The 23,869-nt window shown below is 43.5% G+C and overlaps 1 protein-coding gene across 10 annotated transcripts in view; it reads right to left on the bottom strand.

Annotated features, from left to right (window-relative positions):
• Positions 1-23,869, bottom strand: part of PTPRM (protein tyrosine phosphatase receptor type M) — an 892,842-nt gene that overhangs the window by 568,674 nt on the left and 300,299 nt on the right. For all 10 annotated transcript variants that reach the window (XM_038746194.1, XM_038746195.1, XM_038746197.1 and 7 more), the window contains exon 5: positions 20,253-20,368. In XM_038746194.1, the coding sequence (XP_038602122.1) occupies positions 20,253-20,368 (116 nt within the window). The remainder of the gene's footprint in view (positions 1-20,252; positions 20,369-23,869) is intronic.

The following is a 23,869-nucleotide window of genomic DNA, read 5'->3' as shown; positions in this document are numbered from 1 at the left end:
GAAGAAGAGCAAGGGCTGGAGGAATCAATCAAGCCTATTTATTGAGCACTTACTGTCTGGACAGCACTGTACAAAGCTCTTGGGAGAGGAAAATATAAGAGATGGTAGGCATGTTCCCCACCCACAAACGGCTTATAGTCTTGAAGAATCTCAAAATGTCATAGAGAGCTCAGAGCAGAGCACCCAGAATAGAAACCTTAAATAACCCTTTTCAATAGCAATAATGATGCCTGCTAAGAACACTTTGGGTTCTAATCTGTGATTGCCATAGTTAGTAGGAGGACCAGTGGGGGATTCTTTCTGTGGTTACTTGTCTTTCTCTCCCCATATGCACTCAAACTAGAGGAACGTCTAGATATTTAGTAGTTCCACAGCCTCATGCACTGGACTAAGAGGAGAAGAAAAATATATTCTCCTCGTTGGAAGGAAGCTTACAATAATAATAATAATAATAATAATGATAATAATGATGGTATTTGTTAAGTGCTTACTATGTGCCAAGAACTGGTCTAAACGCTAGGGGAGATACAAGGTAATCAGGTTGTCCCATCTGGGACAAATCCCCATTTTATAGATGAGGTAACTGATGCACAAAAAACTTAAGTGACTGGCCCAAAGTCACACAGCTGACAAGTGGCAGAGCCGGGATTTGAACCCACAACCTCTGACTCCCAAGCCTGTGCTCTTTCCACCAACCCACGCTGCAAGGATTGAGACAATCAATCAATCAATCAATCATATTTATTGAGCGCTTGAGTGCAGAGCACTGTACTAAGCGCTTGGGAAGTACAAATTGGCAACACATAGAGACAGTCCCTATCCAACATTGGGCTCACAGTCTAAAAGGGGGAGACAGAGAACAAAACCAAACACACTAACAAAATAAAATAAATAGAATAGATATGTACAAGTAAAATAAATAAATAAATAAATAGAGTAATAAATATGTACAAACATATATACATATATACAGGTGCTGTGGGGAAGGGAAGGAGGTAAGATGGGGGGGATGGAGAGGGGGACGAGGGGGAGAGGAAGGAAGGGGCTCAGTCTGGGAAGGCCTCCTGGAGGAGGTGAGCTCTCAGCAGGGCCTTGAAGGGAGAAAGAGAGCTAGCTTGGCGGATGGGCAGATGGAGGGCATTCCAGGCCCGGGGGATGACGTGGGTCGGGGGTCGATGGCGGGACAGGCGAGAACGAGGTACGGTGAGGAGATTAGCGGCAGAGGAGCAGAGGGTGCGGGCTGGGCTGTAGTAGGAGAGAAGGGAGGTGAGGTAGGAGGGGGCGAGGTGATGGAGAGCCTTGAAGCCCAGGGTGAGGAGTTTCTGCCTGATGCGCAGATTGATTGGTAGCCACTGGAGATTTTTGAGGAGGGGAGTAATATGCCCAGAGCGTTTCTGGACAAAGATAATCTGGGCAGCAGCATGACGTATGGATTGAAGTGGAGAGAGACACTAGGATGGGAGATCAGAGAGAAGGCTGATGCAGTAGTCCAGACGGGATAGGATGAGAGCTTGAATGAGCAGGGTAGCGGTATGGATGGAGAGGAAAGGGCGGATCTTGGCAATGTTGTGGAGCTGAGACCGGCAGGTTTTGGTGACGGCTTGGATGTGAGGGGTGAATGAGAGAGCGGAGTCGAGGATGACACCAAGGTTGCGGGCTTGTGAGACGGGAAGGATGGTAGTGCCGTCAACAGAGATGGGAAAGTCAGGGAAAGGGCAAGGTTTGGGAGGGAAGACAAGGAGTTCAGTCTTCGACAGGTTGAGCTTTAGGTGGCGGGCAGACATCCAGATGGACAAACTAAATCCATATGAGTTCCAATGTATCAATCAATGGTATTTACTGAGCGCCTACTGTGTGCTGAGCACTGTACTAAGCACTTGGGAGAGCATAACACAACAAAGCTGGTAGACCTATTCCTTGCCCACAGGTTTCCTGCAGTCTAGATGGGAGACAGCCAATAAAACAAATTTCAGATACATACATAAGTGCTGTGGGACTGAGGGTTGGGTGAATATCATGTGATTAAAGAGTACAGATCCAACTGAATAGGCGACCCAGAAGGGAGAGGGAGTAATGATAATGACAACAATAATAATAATAATAATAGTAATTGTGGTATTTGTTAAGTGCTTACTATGTGCCAGGCACTGTACTATGCACTGGGTTATAAATTGCTGTCCTACTTGGGGCTCCCAGTCAATCCCTATTTTCAGATGAGGTAACTGAGGATCAGAGAAGTTCAGGGTTTAGCAGGTCAAAGAGCAGACAAGTGGTGGAGTGAGGAGTAGAGCCCAGATCCTTCTGACTCCCAGGCCCAAGCTCTATCCACTAGGCCATGCTGCTTCTCAATGTAGGGAAAATTAGATCTGATTCGAGGAAGACCTCTTGGAGGAGATGTGACCTTAATAAGGCTTTGAGGTGGGGAGAGTGGAGGTTTCTTGTATATGAAAGGTAGGGTTTTCCAGGCCAGAGGGAGAATGTGGCCCAGGAATCAGTGGTGACATAAATGGGACCAAATTCAATATACTAAATTAAAAAAAAGAAAATTCACAAAAAAATCCCACAGTCCCTAGAACTGACATTAACAGGTTAAATTCAGAGCTACAAAAAGCAATGGTATCTTAAAATGCACACATTTTGCAATTTGTGCAAGCTAGGAGGAAAATAAAAAAGGCTGGTAGTTATTTCAATTAGACTTACTGTCGTCCTTATGCAATGGGCTAACTCTAAGACTTCTAAATGAGAAGTAATTTACCAGCAAAAGAGATGCGTATTAAACCTTTCAGAAATCGTTTCAGTCAGAGCTGTGAATGAAAAGAAACTGAGATACTAGGATGTTAGCAGCATTTATGGTAAATTCGGTCAATGAATCAATCTCTGGACATTGTGCAACTGTTCTGATGGTACGTATTTAGGCTGACATAGGATGGTTGCTCTTCCTTATCCGACCGGGTGGGGATTAAGCAGCTTTTTATTTAATAGGAAAAACTGTCTGTAGGTTTCTACTTCCAAATGATTCCATTTGTGAAATGACTATTAAATTTGTACCACTGGGATTACTAATATCATCAGCAGTGCCTGAAGTAATTTTGTTTAAAACTTTTTACATAATCTAAATCAAATAGTAATTTAATTCCTTGACAAAATTGCTTCCTAGAGTTTTTCTTTTCATTCTAATAATTAAGATAGTGCTGGCCTTTGAATTCCTAGTCATTTTCATAACCAAGACCACAATTTGTCAATTTACTTTAAAGGAAATAGAGGATCCTGGATTATACTGTCTTTATTCCAGGTGAATAGATTACCAAATACATTTCAATAACTTAATGAGTTGATTTATGTTTGTTGGGAACCTCAAATATTATCACCTTTTGGGAGATGGATTTAATGCAAACTCTGTGTGAATTGTAGCAGGATTGGAAGTAAAACAACCTTGCCTTTTGGAAATTACTAATATTACATTATTTTCATGCTTGAATGATGTGTATGTCCAATTACAACTTTATCTTTAAATTTCAATTGGATTTTCAAGAACAGTGGATGTAGCCCAGTATAATCGATAAAGCAATCAGAAAACACCACTAAAATTACAAGTCTATCCGCTCAGTAAGCAAATAACCAATTGCTGACACGGTGACCTTAATCATCTAACCTGAAGATGCAATTAACTTGCAATAGCAAAATATGAGAGACATTCTGGAGTTCTGTGGTGTCACCAACCTAAACTGTAATTTTCCCCAAGTGAAAACTTTATGCCCATTAATAGCTTGTCCCCTGCCTCAATCTGAGTCTGTGTTGTCCAGTGAACCTGTTTATTCCACTGTCCCCTTCCCTGACTAAAAATCACTATGTCACCTGAAAGGCAGGACCAAAAGAAGACGACCACATGGAAGATCTGGTGGCTTTTTCAACCTCTGCCCTGGGGATCAGGAGGTCAAAGTTACTTCTTGATTAGACCTGGGATTACAGCTGCAACAGTGCACCCTTCCACCTTCTCCCCTTCCAGTGAGTCAAGCATATCCTCCGTGAACCTATACTGTATTCTCCCAAGCATTTAATAATAGTAATAATGATGGCATTTGTTAAGTGCCAAGCACTGTTCTAAGCACTAGGGGGGATACAAGGTAATCATGTTGGTCCACGTGGGGCTCACAGTCTTCATCCCCATTTTACAGATGAGGTCACTGAGGCCCAGAGAAGTGACTTGCCCAAGGTCACACAGCAGGCAAGTGGCGGAGCCAGGGTTAGAACCCATGACCTTCTTATTCCCAGGCCTGTGCTCTATTCATTACGCTGTGCTGCTTCCACCATGCCATGACTGCTGGACTCCAAGCTGTGAGGAGCTGAAATTCTGCCCATCTATCACAGTTTCCGACAGATCTTTGTTTTTACTTTGTCTATTTGATCATAACTTCACGTTGTTTTAGTGTTTTGCTTCATCTCTCCTTATATGTCTGTTGCCAGCCCCCCAGGGCCTAGGGCTATGTCTAATAACCACCTCTGTATTCCTGCTCAGGGTTTAATACAGGGTTCTTTTCCATAGTAAGTTCTCAATAAATACTACCACTACTGTTACTTCCAGAGGAACAAACAATTCCTAGTCAGGAAGCCTCAAAGCAAGTTGTGGTTCAGGAGAGCAGCATGGTGTAACGGAAAGAGCACAGGCCTGGGAGTCAGAAGGTCATGGGTTCTAATTCCGGCTCCCCCACTTGTTTGCTGTGTTACCTTGAGCAAGTCACTTCACTTCTCTGGGCCTCAGTTCCCTCATCTGTAAAACGGGGATTGACACCATGAGCCCCACGAGGGACAGGGACTGTGTCCAACGCAATCTGCTTGTATACACCCCAGTGCTTAGTACAGTGCCTGGCACACAGTTAAGTGCGTAACAAATACCATAATTATTATTAATTATTATTATTATCTACTTGGTCCAAAGATAGGGGATTTGTTACTGAATCCAAGTCTAGAATTGATGCCTTGCTGCACTCCACTTCATTTGAAGACTGTTAGCCCCATGATAGGAATGGGCACCCCAGTGTTTAAAACAGTGCTTGGCACATTAAAAGCACTTAACATATACCATTTTTTTTAAAGGAACAGAAGCAAAGATGCCCTGAGGCAGCATAAGGAATACCCAGAGAAGCAATGTACCCTAGTGGACAGAACACGGGCCTGGGAGTCAGAAGGACCTGGGTTCTAATCCCGGCTCTGCTACTTGTCCTCTGTGTGACCTATGGCAAGTCACTTAATTTCTCTGGGCCTCAGTTACCTCATCTGTAAAATAGGGATTAAGACTGTGAGGCCCCTGTGAGACACTTGATCAGCGTGGCTCAGTGGAAAAAGCACGGGCTTTGGAGTCAGAGGTCATGGGTTCAAATCCTGATCTGCCACATGTCTGCTGTGTGACCTTGAGCAGGTAACTTAGCTTCTCTGAGCTTCAGCTGCCTCATCTGTAAAATGGGGATTAAGACTGTGAGCCCCATGTGGGACAACTTGATCACCTTGTATCCCCCCCTAGCGCTTAGAACAGTGCTTTGCACATAGTAAGCTCTTAACAAATGCCATCATTATTATTATTGATTACCTTGTATCTGCCCTAATGGGAGTACAGTGCCTGGCACATGGTAAGCACTTAACAATATTTCCCCAAAAAAGAATCCACGTTTCTTTTTAATCAAATACTGCATCATACAAACTGACAAATTTCTTCCTTTTCAGGCATCACCCAGTGCTTTGCTCCCTATGAACACTCAACAGACATTAGTCATGGACAGATCATGAAGATTACAAACTGATAAATGATGACTAGGCATTTATTAAGCATTTTGCACAAACACTCTGCTAAGCACTACCAGACAATCAGATCAGACTCTTACGATATGAGAGGTAAAGAAACCATTTATCTTCTCCTCATTAAACAAAGGAGGAAACTGAGGCCCACCCAGAGAGGTCAAGTGACTTGCCCTAGGTCCCTGAGCAGAGCAGTAACAACTGGCATTACCCAACCCATCAATCAATCAATCGTATTTATTGAGCGCTTACTATGTGCAGAGCACTGTACTAAGCGCTTGGGAAGTACAAATTGGCAACACATAGAGACAGTCCCTACCCTACAGTGGGCTCACAGTCTAAAAGCCATGATCTTTCCATTTGGCTTCTCCCCCTTCACGCCTCCTTATCAAACATCTGTTATCTTGTACCTTTCCCAGTGCCTTTTCCTCAGCTCCCCCTCCCGTCACATTGCCCCGACTCCCTCTCTTTGCTCTATCCACCACCCCCACCGCCCCACAGCACTTGTGTATATATGTACATATCTATAATTCTATTTCTTTATATTAATGACTGTTTACTAGTTTTGATGTGCATATAGCTATAATTCTATTCATTTCTATTGATGCCTGTATACTTGTTTTGATGCTTGTCTCCCCACTTCTAGACTGTAAGCCCAGTGTGGGCAGGGATTCTCTCTATTGTTGAATTGTACTTTCCAAGCACTTAGTACAGTGCTCTGCACACAGTAAGCGCTCAATAAATATGATTGAATGATGAATAAATGAATGCTTAATACAGTGCTTAGCACAGAGTAGGCAATCACCTAATTCCACAATTATTATTATTACAGCCTTCCCTCTGGCCTTTCTCACTGTCCTTCTCTCCTCCCCAACTCTTTCCTTGCTCCCACTAGAGTATAAGCTCTTATAGAGCTGGGACTGTGTCTACCAACTCTATTGTAACTCTTCCAAGTGCTTAAAACAGTGTGCTGCACACAGGAAAATGTGATTGATTGATCGGTTGAAACACTCAAACACTGACTGCTCTCTCTTTAATGTGTCTTTGCTCCTACAGCCAGCCAAAGCTTTGGGGGTGAGTAGATACTTACATACTCACATGCTTTCCTTCACTGGAGAATGGAACTAATGAACTGGTATGTTCACAACCGTGTATAACAAGTGTGCAACAACTAGCAGGCCTGATTCCCCCCTCCCCCCGCCCCCCCAAAAAAAACCACTGGAGTTTGTTGAATTGTTATTTAATGGATAAATTTTGGCAGTACATGACCAAGGATGACTCGTATATTGTTCCATGTAACAAATATCTCTTTATTTGGGGGGCTCAGTCTTTCCCCGGCTTATCTGAAGTGTGATCATGTCAAGTGACAAGTCAGCATCGAAAACAATGACATACTACTGTGCAGTCAGCCTCCTAGAACTGAAGCTATTTTCACCCTACAAAACTGTGCAAAAGTTCCTACAAAAGGGTAGGAAAAATGAGAAGGGACATGAGCAAGATACTCAAATAGCTGTTTATGGGGAGCTGAAACAGGGACAGAAAAAACTAACAGGAGTGAGGAAGGGATTTAAAGATACAGTTTTAAAAAAAACCTTAAATAATGCTGCATCCCAGCTGAAAACAGAGTCAGAGTTCCTCTCTTTGAGCAAGGATTCTGAGCCCAGGAAGCAGAAGCAAAAATAGCATCAGTTACTGCAAGCAACATGCACAACAGCACAAAGGATGGTCTTTGTGGGTGCACAGTGCAGCTGGGCTTGCAGATTCTAAACTGGCCTTTTACCCAACAACCACACCCACAGGTGAATTTCACCACCTCAAATATGAAGGATAACTATATGTATTCTGTAAAGTCCTACTGCCTATATGCATTTGTGTGAAGCCCTACTCCCCTGCCTTAAAATCTTTTATGTCCGTTGGGAGGCTTGCAACAGTTGGAAGTAAAAACTCTTGACCAGAGCACTGAGAACTCAGATTCTCCCTCCAAGAAGAATACCTGTTGTAACAACTGTTGGTTTGCTTAGTGTAACATTATTTTCCTGGTTTGCTTAATTTGTATCTAATTTTTGTTCTTCACTCTTCTTGTTCTCTGCATCTTTCTCCCCAACTTAGATTCTAACTTTCTCCTGGAATTGGGATTTTGTTTGAGTCAACAGTCTTGGGACTTTCACAGATCTTAGCACAGTGTACAGTAAGCACTAATAAATTAAATTACAACCTTTAATGTGTGACATCTAGATATGAAGTTCACTGCAAGGTACTGAACAGATGTTCAACAGGTGAGAATTTTTTTTAATGGTATTTGTTTATCACTCACTATCTGCCAGGCTCTGCACTAAGTGCTGGGATAGATGAAAGATTCAAGTTACAGATGAGGTAACTGAGGCACAGGGAATTTAAATGACTAGCCCAAGGTCGCACAGGAGAAAGGTGGCAGAGGCAGAATTTGAACCCAGGTACTCTAACTCCCAGGCTCGTGTTCTATCCAATAGGCCACACTACTTCATGACAGTCTGAACCCCTTGGCTTAGGTCTGAACTAGGGCTTTTGGCTCTCATTTGGAGGAGGGGAAGGGAGAAAGGGGTGTCGGAGGGATATCAGTCCCAGGACTCAACCTGTCCAGGCACTCAGATTACCCTCAGGGAGTCTCAAAGGTCACTAATGACCTCTTTCTTGACAAATCAAATGGCTCCTACTCCATCTGAATCCTCCTTGACCTCTCAGCTGCCTTTGACACCGGAGACCATCCCCTTCTCCTCAATACGTTGTCCAAGCCTGGCTTCACTGACTCCATCCTCTCCTGGTTCTCCTCATCACTCTGGCCGTTCATTCTCAGTCTCCTTCATGGGCTCCTCCTCCTCTAACTGTAGGGGTGCCTCAAGGTTCAGTTCTTGGTCCCCTTCTACAGTCCATCTACACTCACTCCCTTGGAGAACTCATTCGCTCCCACAGCTTCAACTATCATTTCTATGCAGATGACACCCAAATCTATATGGCCTCCCCAGTTCTCTCTCCCTCCCTCCAGGCTCGCATCTCCTCCTGCCTTCAGGGCACCTCTATTTGGATGTCCTGTCAGCACCTCAAACTCAACAAGTCCAAGACAGAGCTCCTTTTCTTCCCTCCCAAACCATGTCCTCTCCTGAACTTTCCCATCACTGTTGATGGCGCAACCAACCTTCCCATCTCACAAGCCCACGACCTCGGTCCCATTCTTGACTCCGCTCTTTCATTCACCCCACATATCCAATCGGTCACCAAATCCTGCCGGTCTCACATTCATAACATCGCAAAGATCCACCCTTTCCTCTCCATCCAAACTGCTACCATGTTAGTACAATCACTCATCACACAGTAAGCGCTCAATAAATACAAATGAATGAATGAATGAATGAATGAGTCAGGACAATTCTAAGCTCCTTTGGAGGCCCATGTCTCTATTCAGGAAGCCATGACTTCAGTTCACTCAAGAATCCTCTAAACTAATCTTAAACCACTATCCCCTCCCCACCAGGTTGATCAAACCCTAATAAAAATGAAGTAAAGTAAAAGCCCAGGATAAGTGATGTTAAATAAATCCAGGATATAAAAGTTTTGCCCTTCAGCCTCTACAGTTTTCTCCTTGGGGCTAAAAGCACTTTGCGCAATCTGTTCCAGCCAAGCCAAGCAGTGTTCCAGTTGCTGTTATGTGAAGACAGAGCAGTGATCTCTTAAGCCTGTCTTCCTGAGTCTCAGAGTAAGCAACATAAGGCTCTTGTTAAGGTAGTGAAAATGGACTGATGGGCCTATCGCTCACTCGATGTTTTGCAAAAGGTGTCTACGACCCATTGATTCATTCAATCGTATTTATTGAGCACTTACTGTGTGCAGAGCACTGTACTGGCGCTTGTAAAGTACAAGATAGAGACAATCCCTAACCAACAACGGGCTCACAGTCTAGAAGGGGGAGACAACAAAACAAAACATCTAAACAGCAAGCTCCAGGAAGAGCCACCTGAGGTCTACAGTTAGAATAATAATGATGGTATTTGTTATGTGCTTATTATGTGCCAAGCATTGTTCTAAACACTGAAGTAAATACAAGGTTATCAGGTTGGATGCAGACACTGACCCATGTGGGGCTCACACTCAATCCTGATTTAATAGATGAGGTAACTGAGGCACAGAGAAGTGAAGTGACTTGCCCGAGGTCACACAGCAGACAAGTGGTGGAGTCGGGATTAGAACCTAAATCCTTCTTGCTCCCAGGCCCTTGCTCTATCCGCTATGCCATGCTGAAGTAATGAGTGGAAAAGCAAACTGGTTTCAGTTGGCTCCCACAGGGCACAGAGGGGTCATTTCATGATCACAGACTTGGGTCAATCACAGTTTCTTAGCTTGGAGAATGCCTTGGCATAGCAGCCACCAAGTTCAGCTACAGCACTGATCCCAACGGTTGGAATGGAAAGCAAAATTAAGATTCCCTGAATCTCATTTTCAAATTTATGCTCTTTTAAAGGTTCTAACTAGACATGAGAAGAATAAGGTTTAATCAATAGTATTTATTGAGTGCTTACTATGTGCAAAGCACCGTACTAAGTGCTTGGAGAGTACAATATAACATTTGGTTCCCTGCCCAGAAAAAGCACACAGAAAAAGAGTGTGGTCTAGTGAAAAGAGCCCGGGCCTCGGAGTCAGAAGGCCTAGATTCTAATCTTACCTCCACCACTTTTCTGCTGTGTGAGCTTGGGCAAGTCACTTAACTTCTCTATGCCTCAATTACCTCATCTATCAAATGGGGGTTAAGACTGTGACCCTTATGTGGGACAGGGACTGTGTCCAACCTGATTATCTTTTATCTATCCTACTTCTTAGTAAAGTTCCTGGTACATAGTAAGTGCTTGGCAAATACCATAAAAACAAAAAAATACCATTTTTTAAAAGGAGCTTAATATGAGTATTACAGGCAAAGCAATTGGGATTTGATCTAAACTGAGACACCAAAGGCAACAGCAAACCCCTGGACATTGCCTAAAAAGATGCTGAATCCATTTGCTCTCTGCAGAATGACTCTAGTGAATAGAGCATGGGCCTAGGAATCAGATGGACCTGAGTTCTAATTCCTGCCCCGTCACTTGTTTGCTGTGTGACCTTGGGCAAATCACTTCACTTTTCTGGACCTGTTACCTCATCTGTAAAATGGGGATAAAGAATGCAGGCCCTGTGTGGAACATGGATTGGGTCCAACCTGATTACCTTGTATCTACCCCAGGGCTTAGTACAGTGCTTGGCATATGTTAAGTGCTTAGTACAGTGCTCTGCACACAGTAAGGGCTCAATAAATATGATCGAATGAATGAAAAGCACTTAAATATCATAACTCCCTGCCAAAAAAACCCAAAACACATGGCTGTTTGTAGTTTTATTTCTACACCTCCCAGTTTGCACAACACTATTGTTGACTGACATCTTCTAGTACCCCCTATCCCTGAACTGTCAAGGGACAGAGGGAAACACACATCCTTCCCTACCCAGCAAGCAGAGCACAGGATGCCAATCTGCACATGTGCTGGAGGGCCAATGGTGCTATGTATGAGAAGCAGCATGGATTAGCGGAGAGACCATACACCTGGGAGTCAGAACGACCTGGGTTCTAATTTCACCTCTGCCATATATCTGTTTTGTGACCTTGGGCAAGTTGCTTCTGGGCCTCAGTTACCTCATCTGAAAAACGGGGATTAAGACTGTGAGCCTTTGTGGAACAGGGACTGTGTTCAACTCAATTACCTTGTATCTACCCCAGCACTTACTACAGTGTCTGGCATATAACAAGTGCTTAACAAATATCATTATTATTATCAGTGGAAGTTGTGCCTAAATCTCTTGGATGTGGCCCCAAAGCGAATGAGACAGACCTACTGGGAGGGGGAAGCCAACGTCATCCCTCAAGCAGCAGCCTAAAGGGAGGGCTGGAAGGAGATGGTTCCCCACTTTGCAATCTCAGGGGTTTTGACACCCTTGGGAACTCAGGGGAATGGAGTTCACTGTACCTGATATTATAAAACATGGCTCCAGCAATGGATTCCACACATTAAAGAATGCAATTTTAACCACACAAATTGAAATAGAGAAGTCTATGGTTCCTATAGCAACTGAAATGTGGACCCCTGGTGCAAACCCGGTATTTTGTATGACTAAGTGCTGTTAAATTTATACCTTAATGTATGTGTAACGTGCTCAATTTAAGCTTGCTGTGGGAGCCATAATTTTGCTTCACGTCAAACCCATAACTTCTCTGATATACTGTGGGAAAAATGTTCTGGGGCCTCAATATGTCTGCCCCTTTAATTATTCTGTTCATAAATGATCTATAAACTGTAGAACAATCTTGATTGAGCTGGCACATTCACTGACAAGAGGAAATCCAAAGAACACACACCCATCAGCACAAATAAACAAATCACAGATGTCTAGGTTTTAATGCGGGAATCTTAAAGGTTCTCACATTTATGTGATTGCAGAATGATGATAATGGTTTTTGTTCATTCCTTCATTCAATCGTATTTATTGAGTGCTTCCTGTGTGCAGAGCACTGAACTAAGCACTTGGGAGAGTACAATATAACAATAAACAGACACATTCCCTATCCACAATGAGCTTGTGCTTACTATGTGTCAAGTACTGTTCAAGTGCTGAGGTACATACAAGTTGATCAGGTTGGACAGAGTCCCACATGGAGCTGGCAATCTAATGATAAAAACTACAGTGAGTGAATTCATATGTTTTTGTCTTGTCCAAGACTGGCATACCCATCATGTGTAATCTGGTAGTTACAATGCTATTAGTAGAGTAAGCAACTTGTTCATAAACCAAGTGCCTGCTGTAGGTCAAAAACACCGGTTCTCATGAGGATCATACTGAGTCAAGAAAATATGAAGTTCTTTCCCCCTCAAAAGTCAATTTGGAATTATGTGCGCACAGAAAAAGTACGTGAGAAATTTATTAGCTGGTGAAAAGCACTTTTTTCACACCTGGGTAGCTCAAATACATCCAAATGGAATTATATCAAACTTTCAAAAGAAAAAACTTTCCTCTGGGCCAACAAGAAATTTCAATCCCCAGGGATGTTTTATTTTTCCAGGAAGTTAAAAGTGCCTGAAAATACGGGCTTATAATGAAAGTATCTTTCAACCAAAACTAAGGAAACCAAGGTTGACTAGAATGGTGGAGACACAAAGAAACACAATTCACCTTTATCATTTTGAGCCCCAAGTTATTTGAAGTGCAAGGACACATAAAAGGAGAAATGGAAAGAAACTGGTTTTGCAGAATGAGACACTGGGAATTTGGGTATTGGCAAGAGAATAGCACTATTATGTCTTCCTTTTCATCACAGTGTGATGGTTATCCTCCTTGACCCTACAACCTAATGGTTAGCCAATAACTTACAACAGCTCTGATTTTTCTCCACTACAACCTTAATTTTCTCATCTACTAATGTGTTGTTTTTTTAAGATTATGAGCCCCCTAAAGACAAAAATATGCCATGGCAAAAACAGCACAATCACTATTATTATTACTCCCTCTTAAACCCTTCAAACGTAAGTGGGAGCCATTGGTCCTGGCGTTGAGGAATGATGAAGGAAAATCCACTGTCACCTTGTCTACCCCTTCAGATCTTCTCTTAGCTATCATCTCCGCCAAGAGGCCTTTTCTAAGTCCCCCTTTCCTCTTCTCCCACTGTCTTCTGTAGCACTCTGATTTGCTCCCTTAGTTCTTCCCCCTTCACAGCCCCACAGCACTTATGTACATATCTCCAATTTATATATTACTGTGTGTCTTCTCCCCCTCTGCCCCCTTCCCAAGACTATAAGCTCATTGAGGGCAGAGAATATGTCTGTTTATTGTTGTATTGTACTCTCCCAAGTGCTTAGTACAATGCTCTGCACACAGTGAGCACTCAATAAATATGACTGAATGAATGAATCTCTTTTGGTAGAAGTCAATCTTCCTAGTCTACGCTTGAATAGAAGCTATTATTTCAGCAGCAGCTCCAGACTTGGAATTTTTTTTTATCCTGAGCAATGCTTGAGACCTACTATTTGTAGGCTCTTGGGAACACCCACAAGGAGGAAAAATGCCACTGCTGACTCCAACCCCGAGTTCAGAGTACAGGCAGGCTAGGAGAGCCCAGTGGGTTTCTATCCTTATGGGAGGAAGATGGCAGAGAGGTGTGCTGAGCTATTCCTGGGTCAGAAATTGACACGGAAATGTTCTAATGATGATGATGATGGCATTTGTTAAGCGCTTCCTATGTGCAGAGCACCGTTCTAAGCGCTGGTGGGGGGGGGATACAAGGTGATCAAGTTGTCCCACATGGGGCTCACAGTCTTAATCCCCATTTTACAGATGAGGTAACTGAGGCTCAGGGAAGTTAAGTGACTTGCCCAAGGTCACACAGCAGACACGTGGCAGAGTAGGGATTTGAGCCCATTACCTCTGACTCCAAAGCCCGGGCTCTTTCCAATGAGCCACGCTGCTTCTGAACCAGGACACCCACTATCTCAAGATCAAAGTGCTGCCTCGTGACTTCCTGAGCTAGCAAAAGAGAACTCGGGAATAATAATAATTGTGGTGTTTGTTAAGTGTTTACTATGTACCATGCACTGTACCAAGCGCTGGGGTAGATATAAGGTAATCGATTTGGACACAGTCCCTGTCCCACGTAGGGCTCACAGTCTTAATCCTCATTTTACAGATGAGGTAACTGAAGCACAGAAAAGTGAAGTGACTTGCCCAAAGTCACACAGCAGACAAGTGGCAGATCCGGGATTAGAACCCAGGTCTTTCTAACTTCCGGGGCCCGTGATTTATCCACTAGGCCATGCTGCTTCCACTGGACACCTCATGCTAGGACTGTAGAAGAGGGTGTCCCTTGCCCCGGTGACACCCAAATAACGGAGGAACAGGGAGGGGAAGACAGAGATTGGAGAAGTGGAAACTGGAAGCCCAAACGGCCTGGAAAGACTGGCCGATAATAAGTATCTGCCACCTCTGACGGTATGGGCAGAGGATCGAGACTTGTATCAGCCGGTTGCTGCAAGTCACCTTTGCTCAAAGCGTGTGATGAGGGACAAGGGGACATGTGAGTGTCCTGCTGAATGCTGATGTGGCTGGAAGCTAGGGCGCTTTCTCCATGTGTGTGTGTAGCGCATAAGTGAATTCGTCCCAAGTGGGAAGAATTCATAGATGGGAACTTGGTGCTTCACCACACACAAGTAACACATAAGTGAATTCCTCCCGAGAGGGAAGTACTATTCAGTGAGTATGAATAACTAAAAATAAGTGTATTCCTCCTGAAAGGGAAGTTCAATTCACCACATGGAATAAATTTCATATGGCTCAGCCTTTTTGATTCGGGGTCTCACTCTCACCGTACTGACCCTCGAACTCACTCCGGTGCGAAGAGTGACAGGGATCATATTATCTTTCTCAGTTGCTTCTCCCATTGGCCCCTCTTCCTCTAACCAGGAGGGTGAGGAGCAATGGCAGCACAAGGCCATCTCGACTCCAGAATGGTGGGAAGGCTAGTGGAAGCAGCATGGTCTAATAGACTGAATACGGGACTGGGAGTCAGGAGGACCTGGTACCTCATCCCGGCTCAGCCACTCATCTGCTGTGTGATCTTGGCAAGTCACTTCCCTTCTCCGTGCCTCAGTTCTCTCATCAGTAAAATGCAGACTAAGACTTTGAGCCCCATGTGGGGCATGGACTGCATTCAAATTGATTAGCTTGTATCTACCCCAGCGCTTAGAACAGTGCCTGGCACACAGTAAGCGTTTAACAAATAACATACAAAAAAACAAACAAAAGGCTTTGGGGGCTGCACTGACTGTGGCTGCAGCCATGACTGGTGGGACTCTGAGCTGCGAATAGCCAAGAATCCTAATTCTCCAGGCACAAGGCCCCTGACATCTTGTGTTATATTTTGTTCTCCCTTCCTTGTATGTCTTTTGCCAGTTCCCACTGGCATAAGATTATGCGCTCCTTAAGGGCCAGGGACTGTATCTAACCACTCCTTCTACTCTCACCTCTAAACTGAGTTTCTGGTGGGCAAGGAACATATCTACCAAATCCACTGTATTGCACTGACCCACACACTTAGTCAAGGCTGTGCACACAGTAAGCACTCAATACATAACACTAATAGGTAAAATAATTATCATTATTGTGTAATTTATTATGTGTTTACTATGTGCACTTCACACTGTACTTACTTCTGAGATGGATACAAGCAAATCAGGTTGGACACCATCCCCGTCCTACATGGGGTTCACAGTCTGAAAAACTATTTCACAAATCAGGTCAGGATGGACACAAGGAAATCCTTATCCCACAAGGGGCTCACGCACACAGTAAGCACTCAATAAATATGATTGAGTGAACTCTACAGATGAAGCAACTGAGGCACAGAGAAGTGAAGTGACTAGTCCAAGGTCACATGGCAGACAAGCGGCAGAGGCGGGATTAGAGCCCAGGTCCTTCCGACTCCCAGGCCTTTGATGGAATGACTGATTCTTAGGTCTCAGGACAGTGCTCTGCACACAGTAAGCACTTAGTAAATACCATTACTACCACTAATAGGTATCCAGAAATCGATTCTATCCCTCAATAATGGATGCCTAAGACGCTTGTTTATGTTTCAGCAATCAGTAGCACAGAAAAACAAATCCAGAGCCAGTAATACCCTCTGTTTGGTCCACAGATGTGACAATGAAAATATTAGCAGATGGAACACATCTGCTAATCATAAACATTCTTACATTGCCATCATCATGAGCTTTATTTTTGTGCAGTGTTTACACTGACAATTAAAGTTTAGGGAACATTGTAATTCACTGGGCAGACAACCCAGATATGACCTTTCTAATTTGAGCTACTGATGATTAAATATAGATGGACATGTGTGGGCACACGCACAGACAGACGCAGTGAGGCACTGTGGCCTAGATGACATCAGAGATAATCATTGGTATTCATTGAGCACTGTGTATAGACCACTCCATTAGGCACTTGGAAGAATATAATAGGGCTGTAGACACGGTCCCTGCACTCAAGGAGCTTACTATTTAGTGGGAGCTTACTATCCAATGGACACCTCCACACCTCAGTCCAAAAATGAATTTACCTTCCTTCCCAAATTCCATCACCACACCAACTTCCCCATGTCTGAGACCTACATCCTTTGTATTAGCCTTGATTTCTCTTTCTCTTTCAGCACCCAATAACCAGTCTGTTGCCAAATTCTGTCTTGATTTCTTCCCAACATATTTCCAGGATCTTTCATTCATTCATTCAATCATATTTATTGAGCACTTACTGTGTGCAGAGCACTGTACTAAGCGCTTGGGAAGTACAAGTTGGCAACATATAGAGACGGTCCCTACCCAGCAACGGGCTCACAGTCTATAAGGAGGAGACAGACAACAAAACAAAATATGCGGACAGGTGTCAAGTCACCAGAATAAATAAAAATAAAGCTAGATACACATCATTAACAAAACAAACAGAATAGTGAATATGTACAAGTAAAATAAACAGAGTAATAAATCTGTACAAACATATATACAGGTGTGGTGGGGAGAGGAAGGAGGTAGGGCAGGGGGATGGGGAGGAGGAGAGGAAAAAGGGGGCTCAGTCTGGGAAGGCCTCCTGGAGGAGGTGAGTTCTCAGTAGGGCTTTGAAGGGAGGAAGAGAGCTAGCTTGGCGGATGTGTTGAGGGAGGGCATTCCAGGCCAGGGGGAGGACGTGGGCTGCGGGTTGATGGCGGGACAGGCGAGAACGAGGTACAGTGAGGAGGCTAGTGGCAGAGGAGCAGGGGGTGCGGGCTGGGCTGTAGAAGGAGAGAAGGAAGGTGAAGTAAGAGGGGCACAGTGATGGACAGCCTTGAAGCCAAGAGTGAGGAGTTTTTGCTTGATCCGTAGGTTGACAGGCAGCCACTCGAGACTTTTGAGGAGGGGAGTAACATGCCCAGAGCGTTTCTGCACAGAAATTATCCGGGCAGAAGCGTGAAGTATAGACTGAAGTGCAGAGAGACAGGAGGATGGGAGATCAGAAAGGAGGCTGATGCAGTAATCCAGTCGGGACAGGATATAGGATCTGCCCTACCCTCTCCATCCAAATGGCCCCAGCTTTAGATTGTGAACTCCTTGTGGCAGGGAACATGTCTACCAACTCTGATGTACTGTACTCTCCCAAGAACTTAGTATCGTGCACCGCAGACTGTAAGTGCTCAATAAACATCACTAATTGATAGTTGGTTCAGACACTTGCAAAACCCAGCCTGACTACTGTAAAAGAGATGATTTCTCTTTAAATGGATAACAGAAGTCTCCAGAGGCACTGATGGAAATTTCTTCCTCGGCAAATGAAGACATTTGTGATGAAGAATCAACGAAGCTCACAGGGAGACTCTGTGGGAGGATTTTTAGGGAGCAGTTACAGGATGCAAGACTCATTCCTGAAAATGAGTGAATACAGCATGGGCCTGGGAGTCATTGTTTTAAAAAATAGTGGACGAGGAAACGCAGCATGGCCTAGTGCGTAGAGCACCAGCCTAGGAGTATGAAGGACCTGGCTTCTAATCCTGGCTCTGCCACTTATCTGCTGTGTGACCATGGGCAAGTCACTTACCTTCTCTGGCCCTCTGTTCCCTCATCTGTAAAATAAGGATTAAGACTGTGAGCCCCACGTTGGACAAGAACTATATCCAACCTGATTTGTTTGTATCCACCTCAGTGCTTAGTACAGTGCCTGGCACATAGTAAGTGCTTAATAATTTCCACAATTATCATTATTATTATTATTGATCTTTGAGGAACCAAACAGAAAAAAATAAATTGAACAGAACCAATTCTGTTCACCAATTCTTCTAGACTGTGAGCCCACTGTTGGGTAGGGACCATCTCTATGTGTTGCCAACTTGTACTTCCCAAGTGCTTAGTACAGTGCTCTGCACACAATAAGCGCTCAATAAATACGACTGAATGAATGAATGAGAACCAGATGTTTGCTGGAATTGCCTTTGTGAAGCATAAAATTTCTGGTACTTCAACTTCCCTTGATAATTGCCTCAAGCAAAAAAAAAAAATCCCTGTCAATGTTTCATATTTTATTTTGTCCTCCATTAGGCACTAAAATGGAGAATAGACTAATTTTAAATCTAGCCCCTGCAGACTACATTTTAAGCAGGTTTTAGATTGAATCATCTAGACTTCAGTCATTTCACTCTGCATGGCACATGAAAGTACTACTGAGACAAGACTGAAGCCTACAGAAAACCAGGTCTAGCACTAACTATCCTGTGGTCACTTTCTCTGGTCAGATGGAACTCACTGGATACTCTGGACCCAAGGAAAACAGGAAATCTGCCTACAAAGGAAATCCCTTCCAATAACCGTTATCCCTGATCCTGTAGAATGAGGTCCATTGGAAAAAGGGGGATCCAAACCATGCCAGATACTAAATTTCTAAAGTGGAGTTAATAACCAAAAAGCATACCTGGGTCTGCCAAAAGTTCTTAAAATATTAATTTTTTTTTAAATGGCATTTATTAAGTGCTTAAAGGAGCTTACTATGTGCCAAGCACTGTTCTAAGTGCTGGGGTATCTACAAGCAAATGAGGTTGGACACAGCCCCCATCCTACATGGGGCTCACAGGAGGACCAAAAAGCTCACAGGATTTAATTCAGAGCTGGAAGAGGAGGTGGAGGGCAGGAGGTGAACATAGCAAAACCTAAGATGCTGATAGGAATGGAAACCAGAGTGGAGCCCCAGAGTAAAAGTTGAGAGGTTAGGGCACTGAAAAGAAATATGATCTAAACAGAAAACAGGATGAAAGCAGGAAGTTAAGAGGCCTGAGAGAGAATTCGGTGTGGAAAATGGCCAAGGGGGGAACATTTTTTTTCTCACCATTTGGAATTTTTTTTTTAAGGAGCTGGGATGAAGGCGTTAGTTTTGTAGCCTGTCAGTGAATCAATCAATTGTATTTACTGAGCACTTATTCCATGTAGAGCACTACACTAAGCGCTCGGGAGAGTACAATATAACAGAGAGGGTAGATGTTCCCTGCCCACAATGAGCGTACAGGCTAGAAGGGGAGCTTTTGGTCCTGTCTCACCCCTTCCCCATCCCCCCTGCCCTGACCCCAATCCTAAAGCTGGCTTTGAAAGTAGGCTCCTGGATGACTACATAAACTGGGCTGACCAGCTGGAAATTGGAGGAACAAGAATGATTTCATCAGGGACGATAAAGAACAAGGGCTCTGAGCCATTTCCAACAACTGGGGAAACGAAAACATTATGAGATTGAGCAAAGAAGGTGAAGCTGAAACACCTGTCCCTGCTGACGATACAACTTTGTTCAAGCCAGTATTGTTATTGCAAAATCGTCCATCCACTGTAAAAAAAAAGAAGATGAATTTACTGTACCTGTAACCAAAGCCTGTCACCAACCACGGTCCTCCCAATGGCACTGCACTGAAAAGTGGCAAACTGTCCAGCATTGACTTCCACATTCTGAATCCGCAGGAAATGGGGAGTTTTGGCTATAGGGAGAAAAGAGGGCAGGAGAATTATTATTGGGGAATTATTATGGGGGAAACAGCGTGTCAGAGGTCATGGGTTCTAATCCTGGCTCTGACACCTAGCTGTGTGACTTTGGGCAAGTCACTTCATGTCTCTGGGAACTGGGTTCCCCATCTGTAAAATGGAGATTAAAATTGTGAGCCCCACGTGGGACTACCCTGATTACCTTAGAACAGAGGTTGGCACATAGTAAGCGCTTAACAAATACCAACATTATTACTATTACTATTATTATCAAACTACAACTATCTTACTCTGTCAAGCTACATTTTCCCATTATGTTTTGGGTTTGTTTTACAAGAGAAAATGTTTTCAATTTGCAAATGTTTTCAAAATTTCCTTTATAATGGTGAAAGGTACTCGATGAGGTTGTGGTTATTTTTGTTACTTTGGAAATGAATAGAAAGCCAAAGAATTCTGGGATGCAACCTGAGAGATGGGAGATGCTTTATTGTTCCTGCTGAGTAAATTATAATAGCTCAGCAGTCTACTTGTAATAACACGTCTGTATTAATAAAGATGATATTGAATTCTAATTGATGTTTTGAACAAAAATGTATGAGATATTTATACTAGCAACTTGAAAAGAACAGTAAGAAGTTAAATGATGTTGTCAAGGAAACTTTGTATTCTAAGCGAGATAGGCAGATAATATATATATTTTTGTACAAGTAATTGGTACAGTATTCTGGTAGTAGAGTATTTTCCAGCAATAAGAATACTCTCACTTATAGTCACTGTTGAATGAAGTGATCCTGGGACCTTGAAATGAAGCAGTTACTTGCTGCTTCTCATTTCTTATTGAGCTAGTAAGAATGATTCCAAGAGTTTAAGGGTATTTGAACTCCACCTGTACTTTCTAGGCTACTATCATTATTTTGAAGGCATTTCATGAGCACTTACTGTATGTCAAGCACTGTTCTGAGCACTGGGGTAGATACAAGTTAATCAAACCAGGCACAGTCCCAGTCCCACATGGGACTCACAATCTAAGTATGAGGAAGAACAGGCATTGAATCCCCAATTCATGGATGAGGAAACTGACACAGAGAAGTTAAGTGATTTGCCCAACATCACAGAGCTGGCAAATGCATAACAGGATTAGAACTCAGGTCCTCTGACTCCCAGGCCCGAGTTCTTTCCACTAGGCCAAAAGTATGTGCCAGACAATGTTACAATAAATTCTTCACCTCCTTTGCAATGTGACTATGTGACAATGAGCATCAGCCTCCTTTCTGATCTCCCACCCTCCAGCCTCTCCCCGCTTCAGTCTATACTTCACTCTGTTGTCCAGATTATCTTTGTACAGAAACACTCTGGACATGTCACTCCCCTACTCAAAAATCTCCAGCTGTTGCCCATCAACCTTTGAAAAAAGCAAAAACTCCTCACTCTTGGCTTCAAGGCTTTTCATCACCTCGCCCCCACATACCTCACCGCCCTTCTCTCCTTCTACAGCCCAGCCCGCACCCTCCGCTCCTCTGCTGCTAACCTCCTGACTGTGCCTCATTCTCACCTGTCCTGCCGTCGACCCTCGGCCCACGTCCTTCCTCTGGCCGGGAATGCCCTCCCTCCACACTTCCGCCAAACTAGCTCTCTTCCTCCCTTCAAAGCCCTACTGAGAGCTCACCTCCTCCAGGAGGCCTTCCCAGACTGAGCCCCCTTTTTCCTCTCCTCCTTCCCCTACCCAAAGCACTTGTATATATTTGTACAAATTTATTACTCTATTTAGTTTACTTGAACATATTTACTACTCTATTTTGTTAATGATGTGCATATAGCTACAATTCTATTTATTCTGATGGTTTTGATACCTGCCTACATGTTTTGTTTTGTTGTCTGTCTCCCCCCTTCTAGAGTGTGTGAGCCCGTTGTTGGGTAGGGACTGTCTCTATATGTTGCCGATTTGTACTTCCCAAGTGCTTAGTACAGTGCTCTGCACACAGTAAGCATTCAATAAATATGATTGAATGAATGAATGAATTACTAAAATCCCTGCAGCCATGCAGCGATACCAGAACACCACTTATGTCCCTCATCTATCAGTTGGCCTAAGCAACCCCCACTCAAGAAACTCTCTCCATGCTTGCGGGATCTGCCAAAAAAAAAGGCCTACCTGGGCGGAAGAGATAAGTCCCCCATTTAATTGCAGATCAAAACTGCTTTAAAAAATTGGGCAATAAAACCATTAAGTTGACATAATGTTCCTTTGGATTAATCTGCCTGAGTTACAGGAACAGCTTTGAAATGTGGGTTAAATGTGAATGTATATGGAGTGAACCGTCTATGTTTATTAGAAGAAAGTGAATCAGGAGCAACAGAGGTGCTGATTCTGCACAGCCCCTGTTATGTTCCGGCCTGGTGCTGCCACTGACACTAAAACTAATTTTATGAGGCACTCTACACTAGCAACAGAAAAGCTGCTTTTTAAAACTAATGTGATGCTTGCCCACAAAACCGTAAAAACTCTAGCAGGTACTTTAACAGAGCACTCAATGGGATTCTGTAATTTTGCATTAGCTTTGCAGAAACAGGTGCCCACCTACGTTTGAGGAGATGAAATATTTATCCCTCTTTGTGATTTAAATTTAACAAGTATTACATTTTCCAAATAATTTTCTTACTTAGGTCTTCCGATGCAAGATAGCTTTTAAACTAGTGCCTACAAAGCTTTTAATTTGCAAGGTTGTGTGTTATTGCCTCCTTCAAATTTTTATATACAGGCTTTGCCTACAAACCTCAGGATAGGATAACTACAGAATGTACATTCTGAAGACCGCTGAAAATGAAAAGTGCAAAAATCTTTGCTCCTTATTCGTTTTCCACCATATTACAGAAAGTCAGCTGGGCAATGATATATCTTAAGCAGCTTTTGCAGTCAATTAAGCAGTGGTACAGAAAATCCCGGAAAGCTACACAACCGTTCAGTTGGGCTGTTAAGTCAAAAGGCAAAGTTGGACCTGGTCTTCAAAGGAATTCCTTTTAGGAATACACTGATTTTTTTAAAAAAACGGCATTTGTTAAGCACTTACTGTGTGCCAGGCACTGTACTAAGAGCTGGGGTAGATACGAGCTAACCACGTTGGACACAGTTCAGGTCCCACGTGGGCCTAACAGTATTCATCACCATTTTTTTTACAGTTGAGGTAACTGAGGCCCAGAGAATAACATAATCATGGTATTTGTTAAGCGCTTTCTATGTGCCAGGCACAGTACTAAGCACTGGGGTGGACTCAAGCAAAGTGGGTTGGACACAGTCCCTTGTTCCCTTTGGGGCTCACAGTCTCAATCCCCGTTTTACAGATGAGGTAACTCGGGCCCAGAGAAATGAAGTGACTGCCCAAGGTCACACAGTGCTTAGAACAGTGCTCAGTGCTTAGAACAGTGCTTTGCACATAGTAAGCACTTATAAATGCCATTATTATTACAACTGGCAAAGCCAGAATTAAAACCCAGGGCCT

This window comes from Tachyglossus aculeatus, chromosome 5, assembly GCF_015852505.1.
Source record: "Tachyglossus aculeatus isolate mTacAcu1 chromosome 5, mTacAcu1.pri, whole genome shotgun sequence".
NCBI classification, from domain to species: Eukaryota; Metazoa; Chordata; class Mammalia; order Monotremata; family Tachyglossidae; genus Tachyglossus; species Tachyglossus aculeatus.
The sequence above is the reverse complement of the archived record's forward strand: the minus strand, read 5'-3'. Positions and strand labels throughout refer to the sequence as shown.